The 27,230-nt window shown below is 50.4% G+C and overlaps 1 protein-coding gene across 5 annotated transcripts in view; it reads right to left on the bottom strand.

The window, feature by feature from the left end:
• Positions 1-7,993: 7,993 nt before the first annotated feature.
• Positions 7,994-27,230, bottom strand: part of LOC119268130 (tetratricopeptide repeat protein 5-like) — a 39,448-nt gene continuing 20,211 nt past the window's right edge. For 3 of the 5 annotated variants that reach the window (XM_037549647.1, XM_037549650.1, XM_037549651.1), the window contains 8 exons: positions 26,663-26,757; positions 26,465-26,518; positions 26,220-26,375; positions 25,437-25,494; positions 25,229-25,343; positions 10,028-10,097; positions 9,473-9,544; positions 7,994-8,553 (listed from right to left, as the gene is read on the bottom strand). In XM_037549647.1, the coding sequence (XP_037405544.1) occupies positions 8,437-8,553; positions 9,473-9,544; positions 10,028-10,097; positions 25,229-25,343; positions 25,437-25,494; positions 26,220-26,375; positions 26,465-26,518; positions 26,663-26,757 (737 nt within the window). In that variant the 3' untranslated portion in view covers positions 7,994-8,436. The remainder of the gene's footprint in view (positions 8,554-9,472; positions 9,545-10,027; positions 10,098-25,228; positions 25,344-25,436; positions 25,495-26,219; positions 26,376-26,464; positions 26,519-26,662; positions 26,758-27,230) is intronic. The other 2 variants (XM_037549648.1, XM_037549649.1) reach the window with 2 other exon arrangements.

The following is a 27,230-nucleotide window of genomic DNA, read 5'->3' as shown; positions in this document are numbered from 1 at the left end:
TTGGCGGTGCATGGAGACTTGCTCAAGGGCTTCCATTTTGCCTTCACTCATGGAGTCATAAGTGCCATCATCGTTGAAGACCATGGTTCGCTTGTTGGTGCACTCATAGGACTTGTGGCCTCGGCCTCCGCAAGTGAAACACTTGAAGGAACTCGTCTTGACGGTCTCATCGGTTGGGGTTGATTATGATGAAGCTCTCGGCTTGAAGTTGCTCGTAGTAGGATGGCTTGTAGTTGACGAAGCTTTCTTGGAAGTCGACTTGTCGATGTTGGTAGTGAAGGCTTTGTAGTCGGTGTTGGAGTCGTTGAAGCTTGGTTGTTGGAGAAGCCGTAGGACTTGGATGAGAACTTGGCATACTTGAAATCATCTTGCACTTGGTGTTCCGCTTTGGTAGCTTGGTGCACTAGCTTGATGAGATTTGAGTATGGTTGGAAGTCGGCGATCTTCTTGATGGGATGATTGAGTCCATTCAAGAAACGTGCCATTGTTTACTCATCATCTTCCGTGACATTGGCTTGTATCATTGCAATCTCCATCTCCTTGTAGTACTCTTCAACGCTCTTTGTTCCTTGTTTGAGTAGTTGGAGTTTCTTGAAGAGGTCGCGGTTGTAGTAGGTAGGTACAAAGCGTGCTCTCATGACATCCTTCATTTGCGCCCAAGTAGTGATGGGTGGTTCACCTCTTGCCTCTCGGCGCTCTATGATTTGTTCCCACCAAATGAGGACATAGTCTTGGAACTCAAGGGATGACATCGCGATCTTCTTCTCTTCTTCATAATTGTGCAAACGGAAGATCTTGTCAACTTTAAATTCCCATGAAAGGTACTCTTCGGGATCGTTGCTTCCGTTGAACTTGGGCATGGTGAACTCGAGCTTGCCATAGCGTTTCTCTTCATTGTGTTGGGGTCGGGGATGATGACGCCCATGTTGTTGATGATTGTTCAACTCGTGGTGCTCTTGGCGTGGAGGGTTGTCAACCTCTTGTTGCTCTTGTCCTGGAGGATCTCCATTGTCTTCATGATCTTGAGGAACTTGTTGTTCTTGACGTGCTTGTGGAGGAGCTTGTCAAGCTCGAGGAGGAACTTGACGGTGCACGCGAGCTTGATAAATCCTCTCGCGGACTTCTTCGCGAAGTGCTTCGGCATGTTCATGAGCTTGTCGGCCTCGGTCGGCTACGGCTCGACTTGAATCACGTAGAGCTTGTTGTGCCTCAAGTACTTGAGCGTCACGGAGTTGTTCTTCTTGACGTTGTGCCTTGACATCTTGAGCATTTTGGTGTAGACGCGCTCACTCTTCCTCTTCATGTTGTCGTTGTCGTTGCCGTTCTCGTGCTAGTGCAAAGGCCTCTTGAGTTTGACGTTGTCGGCGCTCTTGAGAGTCGGTGTCGCGTAGGGGATTGAGGCTTACTTGACGACCGTTGCACGCGGCTTGGCGAAGAGTGTTTGATGTCGGTGTACTTGAGCCGGAGAGGGTGAAGTCGGAGTGGCGGCTTGAATGGCTCCTTCTTGAAGTGGAAGACGAGCGGTTGAGCAACAAAGCACGAATTTCGTCCATCCTTGCGTAATTCTCTTGCTTGTGATCGTCGAGCTTGTGGTCGAAGTAGTCCCTTGTACGTTGCTCGGAAAGTCGCAAGTCGGCGGCAAGGTTGTCGATGTGTTCACTCATAGCTTATTGCTCTTGATGCAAAGCATGTTGTGCACCAAAGAGGTGACTCTTGGTGACGAAGGAGTTCATGTCGTCGTCTTGCTCCATGAAGAGTGGGTTGGTAGAAGTACTTGGCATATCCATCATTCCAAGACAAATGTGAGTGGTAGAAAGAGAAGAACGAGTACCAAATGTACCTTGACCGAAGTTGAAAGTGGATCGAGGATCACTCCAATGTAGGACAAGGAAATAGCACAATTGGTACTAGCTCTTGTCGGTTTCTCACACCTACACAAGTAAAAGCTTTTGGTGGAGCTTGGTTAGGATGGTGGCACAAAATTTGATGCAATTGTAAGTGAGCTTCAATAATGTTGGAAAAGATTCGCAAGATGCAAGAACTTGTCCACAACCTACTTAGCAAAAATGCAACGACTTCTATCCCAAATATGCTCTATGCAAGGTGTTGCTATGATATGATCCAAGATGATCGAGTATGACAATCTTAATGTTGTAAGATGCTATGGTTCTTGCTTAAAAGCTCTTTGCTTATCTTTCCTCTTTGCTTAAAAGTTTGTTTGGCTCTTTGATGGTTGAGCTCTTTTCCCATGCATGCTTGACGAACCGATATAGCAAGTGAGTATGCGATGACAACTTTGTGACACAAGAAATGATACCAATATATGCAACAATGATATATGGATGATATGAGAAGTATGATCACTAATGTGCACAAGTCTCGTTGCTAGTAATACTCAATGGCTAGTCTCGATGGGTAAGCAACGCAAAGGAAGAAGGCTATAATGGCTATCAATGTAATGGCAAGAGTAATATGTCCAATACCAAGATGAGGTTACCGGTCTTGCTTCCGGTATGGTGTCAAAATGGTGGCACGAATACCAAGGTGTAATCGAGGTGGTCGTTGTTGATGACGATGTAGGACGGCAGTGATGATGTAGGACGGCGGTGATGATGTAGGACACGTTCGTGGCGAAGATGAGCGGTGGTGATGTCGATGTCGAACCGTACCTAGATAGCCGAAACACAAAAGGATACGGTACCGCAACTCAAATTCTCAAACCTTGAAGTAGCAAATGTGTCAGAGAGCGAAACGGTCCAAAATGGTTGGACTATGCGGAAGCGGTGGAGGTATGAAGAAGTATATGTGGTATATGGTGGGCACCGGAACAAAATTTGGTGAAAATGGATTGAAAACGGGGTGGTGGATGGAGATGTTGCTGCCAGGGGTCGGATGTCCGGGTGGAAGACCGGATGTCCGGGCTTGACGGGCCGGATTTCCGGGCTCTGGATCCGGGGACGAACGGGATGAACACCGCGTGGAGAGGTCAAATCCGGGCGAAATTCGGAGGAATTTGTGGATGGAAATTGGGGGCAAATGGATGGGAAGCTAGATCCACTCAAAACAAAGCAAATCCACGGATCCAAACCAACAAAATCTCAACACACCAACAAATCACAAAAAATTGGGGGCTATTTTTGGTGGGGAATTTTCGAATTAGGACGAAAAACAACAAAACAAGGCTAGATACACAACGGGGAGGCTCCGAAATCGTGATCAACGTGGCTCATGATACCAAGATGATGTAGGGTGGAACCCTAATCGGCCGATCTTTCACGAAAGGAGCGGATCCCGCGAAGAACACAAAGAACACGAGGGGAAACACGAGGGGAAACATGAGGAGAAACACGAGAGAAACACTAAACCAACACAAGAAAGTCACACATGTGCTAGATCCTCGAATACATGGAACAATAAACGGTACATGATCAACTAGGGACGATACAATGGTAACGGTCTTCTCCGTGAGGAGGTCTTGAGTTCTTCCCTAAAAGGGGTCTTGAATCCGCTTCGGGGATCTTCTCCGGTGGAGGCTCGAATCTCCGTGGAGAAGGTAACCAAGTGGATGAGCAAAGCTCTCACACAAACATGAGCTAAACCTTTGCTAACCCTAGAAAGTTGGGCGAGGTGGAGTATATATAGTCTAGGGGGAGAAGGGATACACGAGCCTCGACCCTTCACTGTGCGCAGACAGGGGAGGCCGGATGTCCGGGCTGGTCGGGCCGGATGTCCGGGCTTTCAGGCGACGCCGGATGTCCGGGCTGGGGAGGCCGGATGTCCGGGCTGGAGTGGTGGCATTTGTTGCTCTCGGGTTCGGAGGGGCCGGATTTCTGGGCTGGCAGCCGGATGTCCGGGGGCTCGAGAGAGGCCGGATGTCCGGGCTGGAGTGGTGGCATTTGTTGCTCTCGGGTTCGGAGGGGCCAGATTTCCGGGCTGGCAGCCGGATGTCCGGGGGCTCGAGAGAGGCCGGATGTCCAGGCTATCGAGGCCGGATGTCCGGGCTGTCGAGGCTGGATGTCCGGGGCCTGTAGCTTCTGGCGGTTGTGCTGCTGTAGTGGATGACGCTCCACGGGCCGGATGTCCGGGTCCTAGGAGATGCTCTTGGATCCTTCCGTTGGTTCTCCTCATCCGTGGACTTGGGGACTTGTACATCTTCATGCGCATCTTCGGGAGGGTCCTCTTGGTGCCGAATCATGCACAACACCTCAGAATTAGGTAGTAGCCATGTCTCATGCATAGAAAGAGGAAGTTCGGAGAGGAGTGAGTTCACCTTATCTTCGATAGCCTTGGCTCGGGCTCATGTCATTGTTCCAAGTGGTGTCATTGGAGGTGTAGGTGCGTCCATGGGGATGATCTTGGGATGCTCCGCATCATGAAGGTATTCTTCCTTTATCTACATCATTTGCTCTGTTGCATATAGCCAAGATACATGTAACTCATTGCTTGCTCTAACATGCTCATCCATTCACATGCTCTTATATTCTATCTTTACATGATTGCTTTCCAAAGCTTTACTTGTTACTCTTCATATCTTTCCAAAGCTTTACTTGTTACTCTTCATATACATGTAACTCATTGCTTGGCCTATGCATGTTACATGTCTTTCCAAAGCTTTACTTGTTACTCTTCATATCTTTATCTAAAGCTTTGATGTATGTTGTCATCAATTATCAAAAAGGGGAGACTGAAAGCACAAGTTCTCCCTGGGTGATTTTGGTAATTAATGCCAACATATCTCTTGTTGGACTAATGTTTTTATCTAGTGTATTTCAGATCAGTTCAACAATGGCATGGAAAGGACAAGAGGATGTGGAACCCCTTTCAAAATGCTAAGGACAAAGATTGGCAAAAGCTCAAGACTCTTCATTTCTATTTTAGTGATCCAAGATCATATTGAGTCCATAGGAAAGCCAATACTATTAAAAGGGGATGAGGTGTTGCTTAATGGTCTACTTGCTTAAAGTGCTTAGTGATATTGCTCCAAAACCCTCAGCCACTTTCTCATTTCCACATATATCCAAAACCCAAAGTCAACCTCAGCCCTACCAATTGGATCTATCCGGCACCACCGAGTTCATTTGACATAGCCACTTCCAGAAACCCTAGACAATTCGGTCTCACCGATACGGATCTCGGTCTCACCAATACGGATCTCAGTCTCACCGAGATGGCCTTGCAATCTCTCTATTACCTGTTGTAATCCGAAATGTGCAATCGGTCCCATCGAGTTTGTTTGACCAACTCTCTTTTTGCTCTTTGCTGAAATCGGTCTCACCGAGTTCAAGCAATCGGTCTCACCGAGATGAGGTTTTGCCCTAGACCTAGCACATCGGTCCCCCCGAGTTGATCATGTCGGTCCCACTGAGATTCCTAACGTTCACATTTTGAACTAAATCGGTCTCACCGAGTTCTTCTATTTGGTCTTACCGAGTTGGGTCAAATGTGTGTAACGGTTGGATTTTGTGTGGAGGCTATATATACCCCTCCACTCCCATCTCCATTTGTGAGAGAGCCATCAGAATGTGCCTACACTTCCACTACTCATTTTCTGAGAAAGAACCACCTACTCATGTGTTGAGACCAAGACATTCCAATCCAACCACAAGAACCTTGATCTCTAGCCTTCCCCAAGTTGCTTTCCACTCAAATCATCTTTCCACCATAGCCAAATCTGTGAGAGAGAGTTGAGTGTTGGGGAGACTATCATTTGAAGCACAAGAGCAAGGAGTTCATCATTAATACACCATCTATTACCTTTTGGAGAGTGGTGTCTCCTAGATTGGTTAGGTGTCACTTGGGAGTCTCCGACAAGATTGTGGAGTTGAACCAAGGATTTTGCAAGGGCAAGTAGATCACCTACTTCGTGAAGATCTACCCGAGTGAGGCAAGTCCTTCGTGGGCGATGGCCATGGTGGGATAGACAAGGTTGCTTCTTCGTGGACCCTTCATGGGTGGAGCCCTTCGCGGACTCGCGCAACCGTTACCCTTTATGGGTTGAAGTCTCCATCAACATGGATGTACGATAGCACCACCTATCGGAACCACACCAAAAATATCCGTGTCTTCATTGCGTTTGCACACTCCAATCCCATCCCTTTACTTTCTTGCAATTGGCATGCTTTACTCTTTCCGTTGCTCATACTCTTGCCATGCTTCCTTGAAATGTATTGTGAATGCTTGAACTTGTGCTAAAACTCCTCCTGAACTTGAAGAACTTAAAAATTGCTAATTTTGCTTGTTGAGGTTCTAATCACCCCCCCCCTCCCCCTCTAGACACCTCTTCTCAATCCTTTGAAGTTGAAAACAAGAGCAAAAGTGTTTGAAAAATAGATAAATTGGAGACGTATCAGGGTTCTTTGTATGGGGCTAGATCCATTGTCTGGCTCAGGGTGTGTCATCGGATCCTGACTTATGGGCAGATCCGACGAGCGATTCTCGCACCTATTCTGGGTCTGATACGTTTGCATCGAAGCGAGTGCGTCTTGTTGCTCCTCAGTCTGGTCTAACACCCAGCTTAAGAAGACTAGTTCTCCGCAAGAATCCGTGGTGTACTCCAGGTTGCCGAGTCTGGCGAGTTGGCCTGGAGCAAAGGTCTCAACATGGCCTAGGTGGTCGGTGAAGTCAGCAAAATGGGCGATGTTGCCGAAGACAAAGATCTGGCCCGACACGAAGGTCGTGTCGATGTCAATCTTCTCGCCGATCTTAATCCCCGTCGAATCGCTATGACTACGTAGTGGGACCTGCATGGGCCACCAATGTTGGGATCGAATCCGACAGATGTCGGGTAGAGGGCCCCGAGCTAGTAGTCTTGACATGATGGTAACAAAGAACGAGTTTTTACCCAGGTTTGGGCTCTCCTTAAAGATAAAACCCTACATCTTGTATCGATTTGGGAGGGAGTACAAAGTACATGTGATCTACCACGAGATTGTTGTTTATCGTCTACAAGCCCTGCCCCTCAGTTTATATAGGTACCGAGGGGTCTAGGGTTATAACCTAGTCGTCTACGTACATAGAGAACGTGTTATAGACGACTATATGTCAAGTTTTCGGGAGCCTTCCTTTTATACACCATGGGACACCTCGATGTGGCCCACCGGTGAATGGATATGGGGTCCACGGTTTGGCCGAGAGATGACGTGGTGAGTGACCCCCAATTCGAGACACCGTTAGAGGGGTAAGAAGGTTTTGTGGCGTCGCTGACCGGCTTGAAATGGCAGGCGTCCCGGTAGGTGGAGCAGCGGCTTGAATGCGGGCGCACGGAGTTGGCTTTTGTTCGCCTCATGAGGTTGAGTGTCGGGCAGGTGGATTACAGATCAACCGACTTGAATGCAGTATGGAGAACAAGCGGACAAGATGGAAGAGGCGGCTTGAATGTGGGCCCTCAGAATTGGCTTCTCATTCGCCACGAGAGGTTTTTCTGCATGCGTCTGTGTTGTCGAATGCATCGTGACGTCGAATGCATTCGTGACGGACATCTGCACTTCCCCAAACCGTCTTTTAATTTTGTTCCGATTTATGTGATTTCAAACGTCCGAATAATCTTGACCTCCGTTGGATGACAAAATTGTTCAGACTATCTGGTCCGGACATTTAGGGACAATTTGGTGATCCGTCTTTGAATTGCCCTTGCTGCAAGACTTTTATTTTGCTAGCTTTCTAGTGCAAGCCATGTGTCTCCTATCACAAGGCCATGCACTTTTATTTTGCTAGCTTTGTAGCTTTTATTTTGCTATAAATTATGTGCCTTATTAAAACTATATTAGTGAAAACATTTTTTCAATATGAATTTAACGGTATAACTTTTGTTACACATAACTCACATTTAGTTGGTTAAATATTGACCAAAGTAAAATTTTGACACGCCATAATCATTCAAAGGGAGTATGATAGGTGGAGGTGATCCCGCTAGTTGCGTTGTTCCTTTGAGCCTTTGAGCGTCCTGTAAATTTGTTTGCTGACTTCTATAAAAATTATTATGCCAACGGTGTACTCTACAAAAAATATTTACATGGAATTATATGCATAATGAGTGGATGGACATCACTTAATAACCTTTTTGTGTACACTTTCTCTTGTACGCCTAAAAGTCCAGTACAACAAATAAGGTAATAATTGGAGTGTTTTTGTCACGACCCGATCAAGAGGGGATTGAGAGGGGAAAGGAGATCAGGGGAAAGGAGGAGGAGCAGGGTAGGTGAGAGCGAGAGAGACGTGAGGAAGGGGAAAGTAGTTAATCTATTTGCTCATTGCCATCGTCTGTTCACTCACACGGTTACAAGTAGGCTACAGCTGGCGTAGCACACACGCACACCCCTGGCAGGTGGGTCCCAGCCCAGCCTCCCCGCTGACTTGGTCGTTGCAAGTTCAGGTTCTGCACTTGCACTCTTCAGTCCGCTGCAGGTCCATCTGCAGGCGTGACAGTTTAGACAACAATTATGGCTTATGCTGCGCACGAATTGAAGCCCGGGCAACATGATGAGCAGCTGGAGCTTTCTCGTTGATAATAATTTGTTCTGGGAAGTCCACACGAATTGACTTGAACTTATAGCGCTGTTTAACATGGAAGAAAAGACCATGTAAATACTGAGCATAACAGGTTATGAAGCTGGTAACATCACCACAAAGAACATTACTAAGCCATATTTTCCTCGACTACCTTTATTCAAAAACAGTCAAATTACTACTCATTCAGAAATGTGATGTTGATTTAGATTAGTCAAGTGAAAATAGCGTCTTTATATTCATTCAGAAATAGAATTTGTAATGTTTAATAAGGTGTTCATATGAAAAGAATCGTCAATGTTGCATGCTAGAGCCCCACAAAAAAAATGTTGCATGCTAGAGACCATGTCTATGAGACCCAGAACAGCATGTATTGGTGAAGAGGGAGTAAAATGGACAGTAGATTTGTCCCCTCCCCCACGTGAGATTCTGAAATAAACTCAGGTGATTGGGATTTCACAATTAGGAATGATCTTTGTAATCTAGTTGCTGCAGGAACAGGTTATCCGGAGCACGTCTCCTGTGCACTACACGCTGAAGCCCTGGCCATGTTGCACGCTATAAATGCTACTGCAAGAATGGGATGCAGTCAAATCATATTGGAGACCGACTAAAGCAGGTGGTTTCAACTCAAGATTGCAATTCAGCTGCGCTAGGTTCTCTGTTTCAGGAAATAAAGCTCTTGATGTTGTTAAATTAGGTACTTGCCCAAGATCATGTAATGTTGCTGCGCACAATTTAGCTGCGTATGGAGCTGGGTTAGGGAATGGCAACTTTGAAATCTCGGTTGGCCATTTTCCAGACTTTGTAACGAACTCCGTAGCCGGCGACTCTGCCGGCATGTATTAGTTTAATCGAATACTAGTTGTTCCTTTCAAAAAACATGAGTAATGAGAAGAAAAAAACTGGCAGAAGTTTAATAATAGGTTTATGAAGAGTTAACAGGAGGATGGTATCAAAGGTATACCTGTTCTTTCCAAGATATATCTAGGATTTTGTAGTATGGTTCCAGCAGTACCACTCGATCGCCTTCTTTAATCTATGGCATACAAGGATTACACTAGAATGGTTACATAAAATACAGTACCAGCAAGAGCAACTTGGGGAACTTCAATATCGACGGGCTTGGTAGCTATTTAAAATGTAATGAATTCTGGAACAACAAAAACTATTGGCACATGAAGGACATTGGATCATACTCCCTCGTCCGGAACTACTTGTCGCAGAAATGGATGTATCTAGACGTATTTTAGTTCTACATACATCCATTTTTATCCATTTCCGCGACAATTAATTTGGGACGGAGGGAGTATGTTTTAAGATTGCTCTTAGTAATCCCAATGGCGTGGCACTATAACAGCATAGACACCAGTTTATGTTCCATACATCTGAATCCTGATGTTATTCAGTATACTGACGCTTTAAGCATGCAAGCACAGCTACACCCACTAGGATAAAATCATGACGCAGTATCTCAATTTCTCATATAAAAATTATTCAGAAGTGATATGAGAGATCTTACTGCTTCGTTCTGTAGCCCGTAAACTGATAGTATGAAATAAGACTGATCCAAGTCACATGTTAAATAATACCTGAAAGACCATAAAATTGTTGTCTCATTGGAGTGTAGCATATAACTTTACATATGAGATAAAAATCCATAACAATAAGGTATGTGTAAAGAGCGGCCGATGGGCTATGCCACCTGGATTTTTTACTGTGTCGAATAGGAATAGACAAAGGAGGTGAAAATGCATCGAACCATCGATCCTATTCCTGTCCTCGTCTCCTCATTCGCCTCTCTCGTTTTCTCCTCCCTCTAGGAGTGGCGGCTAGGGTTACCGCGACCACCGTTGCCGCCGCCGCCGGCCCATTCCCCATCCCGTGATTCCTCTCCTTCTCCCTCGTCTGCCGCTGCCACCCACCACTCACCAGCCCCATTCCCAACAGCCACCGCCACCACCGGCGCCCCCACCCCTTCTCCCCTCCCCTCACGCTCTCCCCATCACAGGTGGCCTCCTCCTCGCACTAGATCGAGCAGCTGGTCCAGATCCGATGCAGGCTCAGATATGGTACACCCACAACGCTGCTTCAGCTTCGCCCCGTGTTGCATCTCCGCCTCCCAGCAGCACCACGATCTGGTCCTCCCCGTTCACGGCTATCGGCAGGAGGCGGAGCATGACGCTGCCAGCAGGAGAGGCGCCCTTCTGCGCGAGCGTGGCCACTTCTCCCCGGACGTCTACTTCGTCGAGGAGGTCATCACTGGATACGACGAGACCAACCTCTACATGACATGGCTCCAGGTACGTGGTCTACACAGACGCACAAATCCCATACTTTTAGATTTCTCTGGTTTGCTTCAGATTTATTTATCGATATGTTGGATGCGTCGCAGGCAAATGCAATGTGGAGTCCGCAGGAGAGGAACACACGGCTGGAGAACAGTACATGGGGGATCTGGAACCTCGCGTCACCCACGTCGACCAAGGCGGCCATCATGGTGAGTTCGACGGGAGCCGCGACACCGACGACATCCAGATCAAGCCCGGCTCCTCCTATATCTGGATCGACCGTTGCTCCCTCGATGACTACGACGACGAGCTATTGACATCATCAGCCAGAGGCGACGTCGTTGTTTTCCTTCTGGGACTCCAGAGTTCAGACGCCCATGGGCGTGGACTTGTGTGTGAGTGATCATGAGCTCTACTCTTCTTGAATTTTTATTTGGTGCATTGGAGAGAGTTTTAGACATGCCAGGCGTCATGCCTGTCAAACTGGGTGAAGCGCTATGCACAAATTAAGATGCTCATGTTCCAGTGATTTGCTAGAAGCAGCACTAGCCAATTTTACATAGGTTTTCACTGCATCAAGATGTGATGACTTGAACCAAAACGCGAACAAAGCCAAAATGTGATGATACATGTTTTGCTTCGAGACCAGTCTTGCTGCTTAACTTGAAAAATACCTATATTTTGTCACAAACTAGATGGATTGAGTGATTCTTTGTTGGTGAAATGATCTGCCCAGATAATTAGATAGTGATAGTTAAAATTGTGTTGTGTTACTATTTTTGTTTTATCATGGGAAGAAGCCAAGCTTAGCAGGCGGGCAGAGGCATATGGTGCAGTCAGTTAAACCCAAATCTAATTTTGCTACATCAGTCTCCTAATCCACGTTTTCTAGAGTCGCCTGGTCCGCATTAACGCAGCCCACGCAAAAATTTGGCTGCTAAGACAACGATGTTCATGTACACAGGTCAAAGTAAGCCACAAACAAACCAGCCCAAAATAAGCCAAGGCAAAAGACCGCCACATGGCAAGGTGTGTACAGCGTCTGGATTCTTGGGTGGTTTTTGACTGAATGTTAGATGGTGCTACGTGCAAGATGTTGGCCTCTGAACTGACACTGGGTTTGATTTTTCTGTCACGCTTTCTGCAGGATCTAGCACTGGTAATATCATGCAGGTGTTGGAAGTGTACCTGCCAATTTTGCTCGGATTGGTTGAAGAGGGTGAGTGATCGCTGCCATTTTTGGTTTTTTGCTGTTTTGGTTTTGATCCTCGGCAATTCTGTATATTTTCTCCTTTCATTTATCATGTAAAATGTGCAGGTAGTGAGTTCAGGCACAGTGTGCAGTTTGTATGGAGTATTCAAGAGGACAAGGTCGAGGTACTTGCTTGCCCATGTCAAGCTTTGACCAATATTTACTTCTGTCTTCAGCTCTAACATGGATCAAATTTTTGATTGCAGGAGGCGCTGTCTGAGCTGCATTTAATGGCCATGATCTGCTTGCTGCAGGCCAACTCCCTGCTTCTTCCAAGGGCTTACGGCGAGGGTATAGCCCATGGGTCTCTGAAGGCAGCCTTACTAACTTACTATAAACTGAACTGCATGTAAACTCATGGTCTGGCAAGTTTATGCATTTATGAATTGGAGAATGTTCATCACCTGATGTGTGCTTCATGCCGATAACTAATGTATCATTTCTTGATAATGTACATAGAGAGCAAACGTGCCACGGTAGACGTTTTCTTGAAACCATCTGGCTACTTGAATTGCACGATCAAGTGCTCCGACATACACCATCAGAATTAAGGTAATCTACTCTTAAGCAGCTCGCCAGATAAGTTGAAGATTTTTCTTTCCAGATTTTAAAATATAATTATCTCGTAGCTCTGAATCATTGTTTATTTTATACAACTGAAAAGGATGACCTCTTTGTGAAGTTGGTTTTGGAGTATGTACCTGAGAATGTCCATTGTGCTGTCAAGCATTACAACAAGATGAACCCACTAATCTATGTGAAGCTGTACACACACCAGGTAATATTTCTATATGTTCTTGGATGATTTTCTTTTTTGCATGGAACACATTTTATCTCAACGAGTATTCTGCTTTGAGTAATCGGGTTCCAATTCCGTATTCATCGATGAAAAATGGTGTGCTTGATCTGAGGACTATTAGTTGTACACCTTTAAACAGCCAGTTCTCTTCATGCTAGATTTGCAGTTTACTTGATAAAATTAGGAAAGACCGGTTATTTATGACTTGGCACTAGCTGGTTATCCCATTTTATTTTGGCATTTTAGCAGTGCCATTTTCCTGTTAAAATCTAGGCAACCTTTTCTAAATAGCATATTATCATGGAAAGGTTTTAAGAGCAATCCAGAATAGAGGTCCAACCCTTAATCATGGTTATATTTCCTTCTATGATCTTCCAAGTTTCATGGCATTTTTTGTGTTGTGCCTGTTCCAAGTTTCATGGTATTACTATTTTTGACATATGCAAGAACACCTTCACCAACTGATGTAGCAAAAAAAGTATGTGGATGATATGTACTTTCTGAAAATAATTCCTTCTGTTCTGTTTTTTCATTATACATTGATTGCTATTTATGCTTCTTTAGCAGTGACATTAGTCAATTTGCATTTTCTATCTTTTAGCTACACTGCCAAATCCAACGACTTTCATTTGTTCGTACCATTAGGCTGCAGGGAAATATTACTTTATGTAACATGCATGTTTTTTTTCTTAATCTGTTGTTGTTGCTACTCATTTCTGAAATTTTCTTGATGCAACTTCATTCGGATTTATGTGAATAAAAGCGTAAGGGGTTCAGTGGCAATGCTACAAAATAATTCCAGACGTGAGTATCTGGATCGCACTGCTGTTGGTCGTCTCATGTGCTTCGTACATCGGGCTTCTGACAGATCCAAGTCATGGCCTCATGGGGTCCCTTTCTTCAGCCAACTGAAACACTTCTTGTTAGCTTGTCTTTGCTTTTGGATTAATTGTAATGCATCATCTCACCCATTTATGATCCATGGGTGAGTCCTACATATGCCTATGATGGTTCTAACTCAAATAATATAGTTAGTTCTAAACTCAAATAATATAGTAGTATTTGTATGTTTGATCGATGCGCTAATAATAAATCCTAATGTTATAGCATACACACATATTAATGTACATAAGTGAGACTAGGACACATGACAGGAGATTGTGCCGACACAAGATAAGTGCGCACAAGCCTGCCTCAGGTGACGCCCCATCCTCTAGTAGGAACAAAAGAGATGCAACAATCTTGTACAGACTTTGTAAAGGAACAAAGTTGTATAGATTCACATACCTAACTCTATTGTGCTTCGACATCATAAAAAGGGTGCTGAATCTTATCGACAAATATTAAAGGGCACACAGCTGTGCAATGGATTTTTTTTCTATCTTTCTAGTTGAACAAAGATAATAGCTTCTTTAATCTATTCAGAAATACTATTTGGCTCTGACCATACTATATTATTTCCTCTAATTTGCAATTGGTTGCATAACAACTATTCTGGAATATTTCTGTACCACATTTGCTACCTTGAGCATACTATCTATTTGTGAATCTGTGTACTGCGCTTCAAAATTATGTAGTTGTATACGGATTTTGGCATAGCGATCTGAGACCTTGTTTTTTGGTCTTGTGCTTCAGCCTTTGGAACTTCTTGGCCCCTAAAAGCACACGCCCAAAGACACACACATTGCTTTTTGATGAGCATGTGAGAAGGACTTCTAAAAATTGCACTAGAAGCAAAAAAATAAACACTGATCTTGGTGCTTCCTAGTTGCCTCAATCCCTCCCTCTTCGTGCGCGCGGCCACAGGCCGAAGCTTCATCACATCATGTCCGATTATGACTCCGCAAATAGGATAGATGATGAGCAATATCCGCCCATATCCGTCTATCTAGGTTTGTGGAACTATTTGTATAATTTCATATAGGATACTGAAGTGGAGCTAACTTGCTCAGCAATCCCTTGTGCCCGCCCCTTCGAAGACTCATCCAACCGGCTCCTGTACTCATGCCTTAGGTCATGATGTACTTCTACATATTTGTCATGAGAACTTACTTTCAGAAGGTGCCCTCTTATTTCCTATGGATTATTTTGTTTGTTGTGTAACTTAAACTTGGATGTGTTATTTTCTTTTAGCTTGGAACAATTACTTCGTCTTGTAACATTCAACATAGAAAATCTCAGCATGTGATTGATGTTTGAATTCTTGTTGTTTTATATGCGCAGTTGTCTATCTATACTTATCATGTTTTATTGTGTGATTTGGTCATATGCATTTTGTTGATAGTCTAATTTGGATCTGGCTTGAGGGGTCGCCCAGATTATTTAGTTTTGGTGGTCAAGCTAATTGTTTGAGAATGCACACATGATTGCAAGTACAGAGGCTAGATGCAGCAGGCTGGACGTAACAGAATTGTGTGTTAGAGCTCACGCATGGAGAGAAAAAAGGAAAGAGGTCTGGTTTGAAAAACTGAAGTTGGAAAAGATTTTGCATAATCAGCTATTCTGCCAAAACAGAGCTAATATGGAAAGTCTACTAGTATTGGGCCCAGGCTGATGCTTTTACAGATATAGACGAATTAATTAAAGATTAGGAAAAGCCTTTTTGGCTTATATGCCAAGGAAACAGCACGTCAGGAGTCCTACTCCAATTTGCCAAAGGCCACGCATACCCTTATATATGTGGGTACATGGCCGATTGAAGAATCAATCGATCCTTTTACAACCTTACGTTACTTTTTCTCCTACATTCTTTTCTTTCCAGCACCTAGCCCATAGCTTCTGCCCAGCCCTAGCAACACTAGGGTTTGGCTAATCTTTGATGTTTTGCATTGAAAAATGGTCGGTGGAGAGATGTGCTCCCGCGACTCGCCCCCTGCGCCCTCGCCGCCGGCGCCCAGTTCCGCCGCCACCCCGGTCTCGCTCCCGCCACCCTTGGCCCCCGCCTCCCCTGCCTCGCCTTCCGGCCATGCCCCGGTGCTCCGTTGGGCGGACCTGGCCGAGCAGGAAGATGTGGCATCCGGCCTCCCGGTGGTGCGCCGCGACCCACCGGCCCAGCCTCCCGTGACTCACTGGGAGAGTGCGCTGTCGCCTCAACGCGGCAGCCCCCCGGACCTCTCGCGGTCGCGCCGGCCTGCCGGTGCTGTCCCCTGGACCCCGCCCCGACAAAAGCCCTCCTTGGGACCCCGGGCCGCTCGCCGCCGCCGCGCTCCGGCGTGAGGCGTCGCGGGGCGGTCCGACCAGGGAGGCGCCCGCGTCTTGTGGCGTTCCTCGTCAGCGTCTGCCCCCTCCAGCTTGGCCACTTGCCCCCATCGCAGCCCGGTCGCTCCGCCGGCGGGCTTCCCGATGCTCCGGCGTGTGTCCCCCTTCCGGCCATTCATTGCCGCATTCGGCTCGTCGTCCCCCCGGCTCTCGCCCCTACGCACCCCTCGACGGTCCAGGCCCACCCTGTCTTCGGCTCTGGCACCGGCTGCGGCGGAGGTGGCGGCGCCGAGGGAAACCCTCGCGCCCAACCTCCTGCCTCGCTGGCTGGGCCGGGCTCCACCTCGCAGGCCCCCACTCCCTCGCGGCTGGGCCTGTTCCCTGTGCCCACCCAGGAGACGGCCCACTCGGTCGGTTCGGCCATTTGGCTGCCTGCCGGCCTCCCCCGACACCCAATTCCGCACCGTCCCCCTGCTCCCACCCCCGAAACCCTACCCGCCGTCGCCCTCGCCCCCTGCGCCCGCCGCCGGCCCTCCCGGCCTCCTTCCAGCCTCGCTCGAGGCTCCCACCATGCCGCGCGCATGGGGCGACGAGGGCTCGCGCCCCAAGCGTCGGGCAGACGATTCCCGTGACCCCGCCCATCCATCCCCCGACGAGGTCCGCCACGAGGCTGACCTCCGCCGCCAGTTGACCGCGCGCGATAGCCGCCGGTCCCCTCACCGCTCCGACCGCCGTCCCCCTCCGCCTGCGGTCCGCCGCTCCCCCGCTCGTCGATCCCCGACCCGGGCTGACCGCCGGGACCGTTCACGGTCCCGCTCGCCCGTGTCGGCCGCTGACTGAAGATACCTGTCGGCGTTCTGGGAACGGGGGTCCCCAGACTTGCTTGCCTGCGGCCTGCGGCGTGGCTCGAGTGGGGGCCCAGTGCGGCCCAGCTTCATCAGCTCAAGCTCAAGACCCTCACAAGGGGCCAAGCCTTGCAGGGCGGACGACAGGAGGCTTCCTCAGGACCAGCCTCATCAGGCAGGCTCGCGAGGAGGCGGAGAGATCAAGGCAGGGGCACCTCGCGAGGAGCTCGTGACGCAAGCCATGACGATCGAGATCAGGCGAGCGCCAGGCGGGCGTCGGCCTGCGCAGTGTCCTTGTTTCCCCTTCGGTGCAAAGGGAACAAGCACAGTCCAAGGCATCGGGCAAAGGTTACCATTCCGGTGCAACGAGACCAAGACCAACAGAGCGGCAGGACGGAGGTCACCGCGGAGCCCAAGACGGCGTCATCACCAGTGCTTTTGGCAGCCGAAGACCACCTTTGGTCAGGATAACTTGTACTAGATGTTCCTCTTCAAAATGGCCGATTGTTGGCGCCCTTCCCGCTCATTATTTGGGAAGAGGACCAGGGCCTCTATAAATAGGACTAGCCCCCGAATAGAAAGAAGAGGGAAAGAAAGAGAAAGGAAGAGAGAAGAGAAAGAGAGAGAGAGATCCGGACCAAGTAGAACACGTTGCACCAGCTCAAGAACACCTCTCGTGAGGCCGTTCTTCCCCCTATATTGTTCATCATCAGCCCCTGAGGCAATCCACCACACCACACACTGGAGTAGGGTATTACACCACATCGGTGGCCCGAACCAGTATAAACCTCGTGTCCTTTGCGTGTTCTTCTTTCCAGCCTAGATTTCTTGCGAGCCATAGAAGCGCGAGTCGGTAGGGGAAGGATATCCGTGCGCACCCCAGAGTTCGAACCTTAAGGGTCTGCCGGAACCCGAAATCCGACATTTGGCGCGCCAGGTAGGGGTGTGCCGGAATCCTTCTTCCTCCGTGTCGCGTTTCGTCGCCTCGCCGTTCAGATGTCAAACGACCCGGCTGCCAACGCCGACCGCTGGGCGGCGTGGCCCGCCCATGCCGTGTCGCCGGCTCAGGGCGACCTCAACCTTGCGCCTCAGGCAGCCCGCGCTCCGCGGGGCTATGCGGGGCGCGGGCGACGCGGCCAGTCGCCGCCTGCCCTCACAGCATGGTAGGTGCGGGCCGCAGCAAGGGCCTCAAACCACGCCGCGGCCACAGCGCCGCACACTCGACGGGAACAGGCGAACTCCAGGGCCGCGCTCACGGTGGCCCGAGAGTTGCTACGGTGCCGGCTGCTGGAGGGCGGCCGCGACGTGTTGTTGGAGCGAGTAGCCGAGCTCCTGGACGCCGCCGCCTTAGGAGCAACTCCTTTCTGCGTCCAGCTGCCGCCCCAGATCCAGGGCGGGCCGTATGGCGGCATTATACGTGCTCACGCAACTTCAAGCGGACTCCAGGGCCTGTTCAGCGCCAACGCCTCCGTCGACACCAGGCGACAAGTCGCGCCGGCCCCATCTCCGGCCAGCGAAGGGGTGCACGCCGCGGCCTTCGGCTTCGGCGGACCACCGCGCTATCACCCCCAAGACGACGCTCCAAGCCAGACTGCGTGGCATGCGGGGCGCTACGGCGAGGCCCACGAGGCGGTGGCCCCAGAAGCTTATGTGCCCCGCATGGTGGATCAGGGGTGCGCACTGGAAGAAGATCATGGCTCATTCCTCGGGCCAGGCTGGGGCAAGGAGGCGCCAAAAGCTAAGCTCTTTCAGGAACCCCAAGAGAGCCTCGACAACCGCACCGGCGACAGCAACTATCAAGTACCACTCATTCCTCAGGAGCAAGCTTATGCTAACCATGGGTCGCAGGAGATACAAGTCGCCGCAGCAGATGGCTGCCCCAATGCTGCAGCCTCCTATCCCTCAGGAGGAGGGCGCAGGGGGCTACAGGAGAGGGGCCGAGATCCGGGTTCGCCCCCGCGGCGGTCGGAGCAAGGCGCTCTCAGGAGGTAGGCCCTCTGCCGGGGAGGTGCCCCAGGGCCTCCCGTGGTCGTCGAGGGAACCGCTGGCGACCGCTCTACCCCATTGGCGTCGTCCTTGGTCTCCGGCCGCCGTCAATGGCGGTAGAGTGAGGCGCAAGGCGGGGCCCTCGTCAGGCGATATGAAGCAAGGCCGGTACCTATGAAGAAGGCCCAGTGCCTGTGAAGCTCGCCGCCCGTGACACTCTCACGTAATAATGAGTGGGGCTATACATGCCCCGGAGTCTCCGGAGAGCCGCCCTCGGGCCTCGGGGGCTCCCGCCCACGCCCAATGGCAGCACTTAGCTCCGCGCTGGTGAGAAGACGTCGAAGACTAGACTAGGTGCCGAACGCGGCCTTTTGCTTTTCACTTCTTCCTTGTTGACAAGTTTCTTCGGTTTGGATTTAAGTTGGATTTGAGCTCGAGACTTGCGTGTGTTTGGGGAAGGGGTGTTTAGTCTCGTTCGAGCAATCTCGATTTCGGCTTTGCGTCCAAAGTTAGCGTCGGCTGCCCCCCCCCCTCACGAGCCCCTCGCGAACCGGGCCGGGCCAGGCACGTCTACAGACGGGACCGCTGTCACCGCACCCTCTCCGGAGGTTCTCATCGCAGGATCAACAGGATAATCAGAAGATACCCGAGGCGCGACGGCCCCCGCAGGCCCGCTCGGGACTCGTCGGAGTCGAAAGGTAAACAAGTCAGCTGACCCATCACCGGGCTAGCAGCTAAGCTCACACGCAACGTTATGTTTACCAGGGTACTGATCGCAAACCTTTACATGAGGGGCCTCCCCTCCCAAAATGCTCTTACATTTTTCAGGGCCGAGCCCGAACCTTCTTCATGCAGGTAAACGGCAGCGACATACGGTCAGTCGGACATATCACTCACCGTGTCTTCTGGGGCACCCCCGAAGGAATCACTGGCGTCGCTGACATCGTCGCCGCCACCGCCAACACCTCCGACAGCGCCAGGCTCGTCCACAACGCCGCCTTCATTGGCGGCCACGATCACGCCGTCATCGTCAGACGCAAAGGCCCTGACGAGGGCGTCCACGTTGTCCTCCACCCATTGCACCAGGTCACCCCGGACGGCTATGGGCACGGGTGCGATGGCAGCGTCGAAGTCGAAGTGGGGGTCCCTGCCCTGCAGATAGCTGAAGACACAGGAGAAGGCACGCCCGAGCAAGGCTCGGCTCCTCTCTTGGACAAGCCAACGGGACCTCTCGGAGCGGTTCTCCAGAAGCGTCACCACGTCGGTGAAAAACTGGAGGTTGCCGGCGTAGCTGGCCTCATGAGGCTCCTTAGCGGTAGCCTCGCAAATGTTGCCCAAAGCTGTGTTAGCCCTCTCCTTGAGCGTTCGAAGCATGAGGGCATGCACGTGTTCCAGAACCCGCCGCTGACGGATCTCGTCCTCATTCCGCCGCGCGATGGCCTCGGCATCATCAACCCTCTGTTGGAGAAGAAGCAGCTTGGCCCGGGAAGAGGCTAGCTCCGCCTGCGCTATGCCAAGGGCGGCTGCGGATGAGTCCGCACGCCGCGTCACTTCAGCCAGTCTGGCCCTGAGGGCCGCAGTCCTACCCTCAGCCTCGGCCCTGAGCAGCCCCAACCTCGCTTCGCATTCGCGCTCGAAGGCCGAGCGAGCTTCCGCCACGCGGCGGTCGACCTCTTCCTGGGCTCGGACTTCGCGCGCAGCAACGTCATCCTCCGCCTGAGCCACCAGGTGCTCCCTCGTCTCCAACCGCTCAAGGTCAAGGTTGCGCTCGGCGGCCTCCAGCGTCAGCGCCTCCTCGCGCTTCAGCAGCTCCGCCCGGTCGACGGAGGCCCCCTTCAGCGACTCAAGGGCCGCCTGGCGCAGTTCCACTTGCTGCTCCAGGGAGTTGCTCCAGGCTTGGAGCTCCCATGCGCGCTCCTCCGCATCTCTGCGTCGACGGTCTGCTTCCCGAGCATCCTCGACGGCCTAGGAGTAGGCCTCCCGCGAAGCCACCAGCGACGCTTCAGCCTTCACGTTCTCAAGATCACGTTGGTGACGCGCGAGGGCGACGGCTACCTTCAGTTTGCGCCTCTCCTCAGCAAGGGGCAAACCTTCGGCCTCGAGGCGCGCATCCTCGCCAGCAAGCTCTGCCCCGATCCGGCTTACCGCATCCGCCGCCCCCTGGAGGAACTCTTGGCGAAGGGCGCGATGCTCCCGAGCGCGCCTGAGCACGTCTTCCGCATCACCCTCTTCCACCAAAGTATGCGGAGGGCCCCGAGGCGGCATGCCCCCTCCCGGCGCGGGGCTGGGGGCTGGCGCCCTAGCCATCGCCGAATGGACCCCTCTGGAAATCCAGCCTAGCGTCGGTCCACCCACGGAGGAGGAGCTGAAGGCAGACTTCAACCATTCACCCTCTATGATCAGAGGAGGAACGCGGGGCAAGCCAGATGTGCCCTAGGAGGATTCATGAAGAAAGGACAGCGGGCGCGTAGGCTCAAGGTGCCCGGTGGAACGGACCACTCCACCGATCGGTCCAGCGGCGGGGGTGCCGCTCGAGCTCGGCGCGCCCAGAGCCAGCGGAGAAGGCGAAGCTTTGGGGGCTGGCTCCTGGGCCGACTCGGCGAATTTGGCAGGATGGGGCCTGAAAGGCCACAATCAGCCGCAGGGATAGTAAAGTAATGAGCAGAGAAAGAAGAGGACTTACTCGTCCATGGCGAAGTACTTCCTGCGCTTCAACAAGCGGCAAGGGCGGTCGTCGCCACCCAAGGCCTCCTTCCGCTTGCGGAGGGCCTCGAAATCTACACGAAACCGACCTAAGCGCCCGACGCGGGGGTCAGCCTGGGGCGTGGAAGAAGCGTCAAGATGATCGGCGCCGAAGGAGCCGGCCTGGGGGACGCCATCAGGCGTCGCTTCGCGAGGAACGGCCGGGGCCTCGGGAGCCCCGGCCTCAAGAGCCGAGGGCCGCAACTCCGCGCCAGCTGCCGCTCCAGGGCGGGCCTCGGGAGGCGCCGCCTTCAGGGCTTCTCGCGGCATCGGCGCCTCGACATCAGTCGCCTCAGCTCCCGCGGCTGGGTTCTCGCGGGGCCCCGTGAAGCCAGCCGGGCACAACCCCCGCTTGTCGAAGCTGGGCATCTGCCTCACAAAATCGGCCCTGCCAGAGCAAAGATAAAAAGGGCACCATCACGCCGAAGGCTGCTTGGGGAAGGATCGCCAGTCAAGACCCTTAGTACCGTCCGCAGCACTTCAGGCGCCAAGTCCTCCTCCTAAAGTCGCATGCAGTCTCTGTGCCCCGCAAAGTCCCACATCCGACAAGAGTGGCGCTGGAGAGGAGCAATGCGGCATTGGAGGAACTCCTTCACCACCTTGGGTGCAGTCACATTGAGCGCCCTCAAACTCTGGAAGCGGCACCAGACGAAGGCGAGCCGAGGGCTCGCGAGCATCTCATGGTCCCAGCCCGAGTGGGGAACAGCAGGCGAGGTCGGGTGCGAGAGCAGAGGGTTGGGCACTCCGACGTCCACATACAGCCACCGCTCTCTGAACCTGGCCTCAGAAGGAGGAAGGCCGAAGTCGATCCCTGAAGCGGCCGTCTCTGGCACGGCAAAGAAGCCCACACACCCTGAGCACTGAGTGGGGTCGCTCAAGCGCAAAGAAAAGAAGTGGCGCAGCAGGGCAACGGAAGGAGGAATGCCTCGCAAACAAAAGCAAAGACAGCCAGAAGGGTAATGGACTCAGGCCCGAGGTGCATCATGCAGATCTGATAATGGGAGAGCACCGCATTGAAGAAAGTGGAAAAGGGGGAACCAGACCCGTCCACAGGGCATCGACGAAGAATCGGACCTCCGTGACGATCCTATCAAGGGAGGTATGGGACGCAGGCCAGACTGTGGTCCTGCCGCACTCGTTGAAGATAGTGGCAAGGGCAGAGCGGACCTTGTTCAAGGCTTCTGGATTGAGTATGATCGACCGATCAACGGCGGGAGCCGTCACCGGAGGTGAGCGAGGCGAAGGCGCGGGCTTCTTCCCCTTTCCTTTCTTTGTTGGCGCCATGGCGATGGAAAAAGGGAAGAGCTTGAGCCGGATTGGCGGCGGAGGTTGGAGCTCGAAGAAGAAGGAAAGGTAGGAGGCAAGCGAGCAGCGGAAAGGGGAACAACTGTGTGCAACTACGGGTCCGCTTAGCCGGGCGCGTAACAAGGCGTCGTGGGGAAGCGCAAACGCCCGCGTCCAACCAATCGCCACGCAGCGTCCAAGGCCGCAGGCTATTGGGGCCCGCGGCGCTTCGCGCTTGCCCCTTCGCTTCTCTGCTAAGCCAAGCCCGGGCGCGCCTTGGGCCCGAGGGCTACTGTCAGCGTTCTGGGAACAGGGGTCCCCATACTTGCCTGCCTGCGGCCTGCGGCGTGGCTCGAGTAGGGGGCCAGTGCGGCCCAGCTTCATCAGCTCAATCTCAAGACCCTCACAAGGGGCCAAGCCTTGCGGGGCGGACGACAGGAGGCTTCCTCAGGAGCAGCCTCATCAGGCAGGCTCGCGAGGAGGCGTAGAGATCAAGGCAGGGGCACCTCACAAGGAGCCCGTGACGCAAGCCATGACGATCGAGATCAGGCGGGTGCCAGGCGGGCGCCGGCCTGCGCAGTGTCCTTGTTTCCCCTTCGGTGCAAAGGGAACAAGCACAGTCCAAGGCATCGGGCAAAGGTTACTATTCCGATGCAACAAGACCAAGACCAGCAGAGCGGCAGGACGGAGGTCGCCGTGGAGCCCAAGACGGTGTCATCACCAGTGCTTTTAGCAGCCGAAGACCACCTTTGGTCAGGATAACTTGTACTAGATGTTCCCCTTCAAAATGGCTAATTATTGGCGCCCTTCCCGCTCATTATTTGGGAAGAGGACCAGGACCTCTATAAATAGGACTAGCCACCGAAGAGAAAGAAGAGGGAAAGAAAGAGAAAGAAAGAGAGAAGAGAAAGAGAGAGAGAGATCCGGACCAAGTAGAACACACTGCACCAACTCAAGAACACCTCTCGTGAGGCCGTTCTTCCCTCTGTATTGTTCATCATCAGCCCCTGAGGCAATCCACCACACCACACATTGGAGTAGGGTATTACACCACATCGGTGGCCCGAACCAGTATAAACCTCGTGCCCTTTGTGTGTTCTTCTTTCCAGCCTAGATTTCTTGCGAGCCATAGAAGCGCGAGTCGATAGGGAAAGGATCTCCGTGCGCACCCCAGAGTTCGAACCTTAAGGGTTTGCCGGAACCCGAAATCCGACAATACCAGCGCCGCCGCTCCCCCTCGCCCCTCCGTCGTCGGGAGGGCGACCGCTCTCCGGCCCGCGCTTCTATGGCTCTAGTTCCTAAACCGGTTGGTATGTGTACTATTTCCTGATGTTGGTATGTGTACGGAATAATTTCTGAGGGTGTGCAGTAACCGGTTTCAGAGTTCAGGGTTGAGTCTTAAACAAAGCAGTAACTTGAGGGTTAAAAGGTGGACTTCTCTCTTCTAAATATAGCTTGTTCTAACCAGAGGTGGCTCTGACAGGGCCTACACATAGCAACATAGGAGGGGCAGCCACAGCATGTGTGTTGCTCACAGGTGGAGAGGCGTGGTGGTGCAGAGACATGCAGGACACAGGTGGTGGCGGTGGAGGAGGCATGGGGAGGTTGTCACAAAAAATAAAAAACCTAGGTGGCAAGGTGGGTGTGTGGAAAGGCTCCAGCCAAAGTTCCACAAGTAGTGGTGGAATGGGTGTGGGCTCGGTGTTAAGTGCGGGGCTCAGAACAGAGCACTATGTACTGCATTGTATACAGCTGCAAACTCCTGTCAGTTTTAAATCTGTACTGCTCTTTATATGAATTTTAGGGTTACACATTTTGCCAAGAAAGAGCATAACTGCCACCTACCGTGGGGATGGCCTTGGGACCATGTGGATTATTGTGGCGACCAAATAGCATGATGCAGCACAGTGAGTCGCAGTGCATCGACAGTATTGATTTATACTAGTGCAAATCCTGCTCCTCATCTTTACTATTAAGCAGAAGTTCTTAGCTGTATTTAATCTCACTTATGAGGTGGAGGATCAGCATATGTGGACACCATCTTCCTCGGGAGACCTAACGACCAAATCAGCGTATCGTCATTTCTAGTTACACTAGTACAAAGAGCTCAAAATCCGTACAAACTAGATGATGCATCATAGAGTAATTTCTGTACTGAAGCTGCTGGTACAGCAGACTGTTCAAGCATACACAATAAAAATTCATGTTTTATTTTTTTAGATAATTCCAAATGTTCTGAAACAACGCAGTATGATGATAACAAAAATCAAGTTATAATGGAGCAAGCATAAGAAACTTATTGAATTTAAGGACTGAGAAAACTTACAGTGGAGCATCATCGTCATGTCTTATCCAAAGAACCACTTTACACACAACAGCAACTGTCTTGTTCAAACCTCCTGATAGGATGCTTATGGTTGCTTTCTTGTGGAATAACTTGACTATGATGGCATAGAGGGAGAAGTTAAACAACAGTAGAACAATTTTAACACAGTATACAACTTCAATGTTTGCAGTGCCAAAAGGAGTATTACAATTGACTTCATTCAGAGATGACACCAATGATGCTGATCTCTTGGGTCGTAGTCGTCCCTGTGAAAGAAGTCATAGGTAGAAACTTTTGCACCAACAGACAAAAAATAGTTTTGAAAACCACAATAATGGTGTGCTTTAAGTCATTGCATTAGCATCGGAAATAGTTGGGCGAATAAAATTTGAATCGTGGAAAGCATGTGTGCCACTTAGGGCTGTTAATGGTTTGGGCTCAAACCATGAACCAAACCCAGACTAAACTTCCTTCGCAGTTTTCTAGGACCAAGGTCAAGGTCGTGTCAGAACCACTGAACCCATCTCTATCCAGGTGATCAGCCTGCTAATCAGTGGCACCACGGACCTTGTCCACCACGACAGCGGCAGCTACCAATCTCCTCCACCACAGCCTCAAGGGATGATTCCTTAGACTGGTGACTTTGCCATTGCTGCAGTTGCCACTGTAAGATCTTGTTCCATTGTCGCATTCGCCACGGTGAACGCAAAGATGTGTTGTTAACACTTAAAAGGTATGAGTTATGGGCAAGCTGAAACTATAAACCTGACAAGAGCACTCTCACACTAAAACTGAGCATGGAATTGATGTTGTAACAAATGTTATCGTATCATTTCATCTAGGTTGTACTGAATCCCATGAAAAAATTTAACTTCTACATACATGCATAACCATTAAGTAGCATCACACGATCGAGACTAAAGCTCAAATGAGACCAATGAGACAATTCTGTTAGTTCATGTCCAGTGCTGCAGTTTGCAAGTGCACTTACTATAGTTACAGAAGGTACCTTCGTTGCATTCTCTAACTTATCAAGGAGATTGATGATCTTCTGAACTTCTATGTCAGCCCTGAGAGCAGGATCTTTTAACGCAGCAGCTTCAAATCCGCGAAGGGCACTTTCATAGTTCTCTAAGTATTTGTAAGCCTGGAAGGAACCAAAAATATTATGGAAATGGAAAGTATTGGTGGAATTTTTAGCTGACTCTGCTACCCATTAAAGATCTGGCTACTCACTGTGGCACAATTATAGTAGAGGTCTGGATTTAGTTTCATAGTTTCATCCTTCTCCTGAAACAATTTATTGAAACAACATAATACATGCTTTACATTTTGAAAGAATGGAAATCGATATAAAAAAATCCATCTCATAATTTAAGAAATTACAATTTGCAAACTAATAAGATGCGCAGAAGTATGACATGCACAACTTACAGCATTTTGATATGCTTTGATCGAATGATGAAGCCTAGCTTTGTCCCAGGCTCCGCTCGCAAAGAAGCTTGTGAGGTATGCATTACCCAGATTATCTATATACAGAAAAAGGCAAGTGAACGGTTGTTGAAATGGTAACCTTGCTGAAAAAACTGAAATTACATCTCAGAATAGTCAGTAGAAGTTGTTTCAGCAAGACAATCATTGGTCATTACATAATGCTAGCCTAAACAAGCGGAGGAAAAAACAGATTTAATGTACTCATAAAGCAAAAGAATAATTTATCTTTTGTTTCTTTCGATACTACTAGTGACCCTGCCTTGTTAGCTCCCTTTTTCTCGAACGACCTGTTAGCTGTTTTCATATATATAACTTCTAGTAATGCCAGGAACAGAAACCTTTCGCATTTAAATGTGGGCTGAGTACCACTTCGGCTGCGTTTATCATTGCAGTTAGTTGAAACTATCTTTTGTTTAGAAAGAATTATTTCAGCACAATATAGTTCAGCAACCACAAACTAAGCCATCATCTAGAAGTGGCGCCTAACTTAAAGAAACTATTCATATGG

The sequence above is a fragment of the Triticum dicoccoides genome, chromosome 3A, assembly GCF_002162155.2.
Source record: "Triticum dicoccoides isolate Atlit2015 ecotype Zavitan chromosome 3A, WEW_v2.0, whole genome shotgun sequence".
NCBI classification, from domain to species: domain Eukaryota; kingdom Viridiplantae; phylum Streptophyta; class Magnoliopsida; order Poales; family Poaceae; genus Triticum; species Triticum dicoccoides.
Note: the sequence above shows the minus strand (reverse complement) of the source record. Positions and strands in the feature narration are given on the sequence as shown.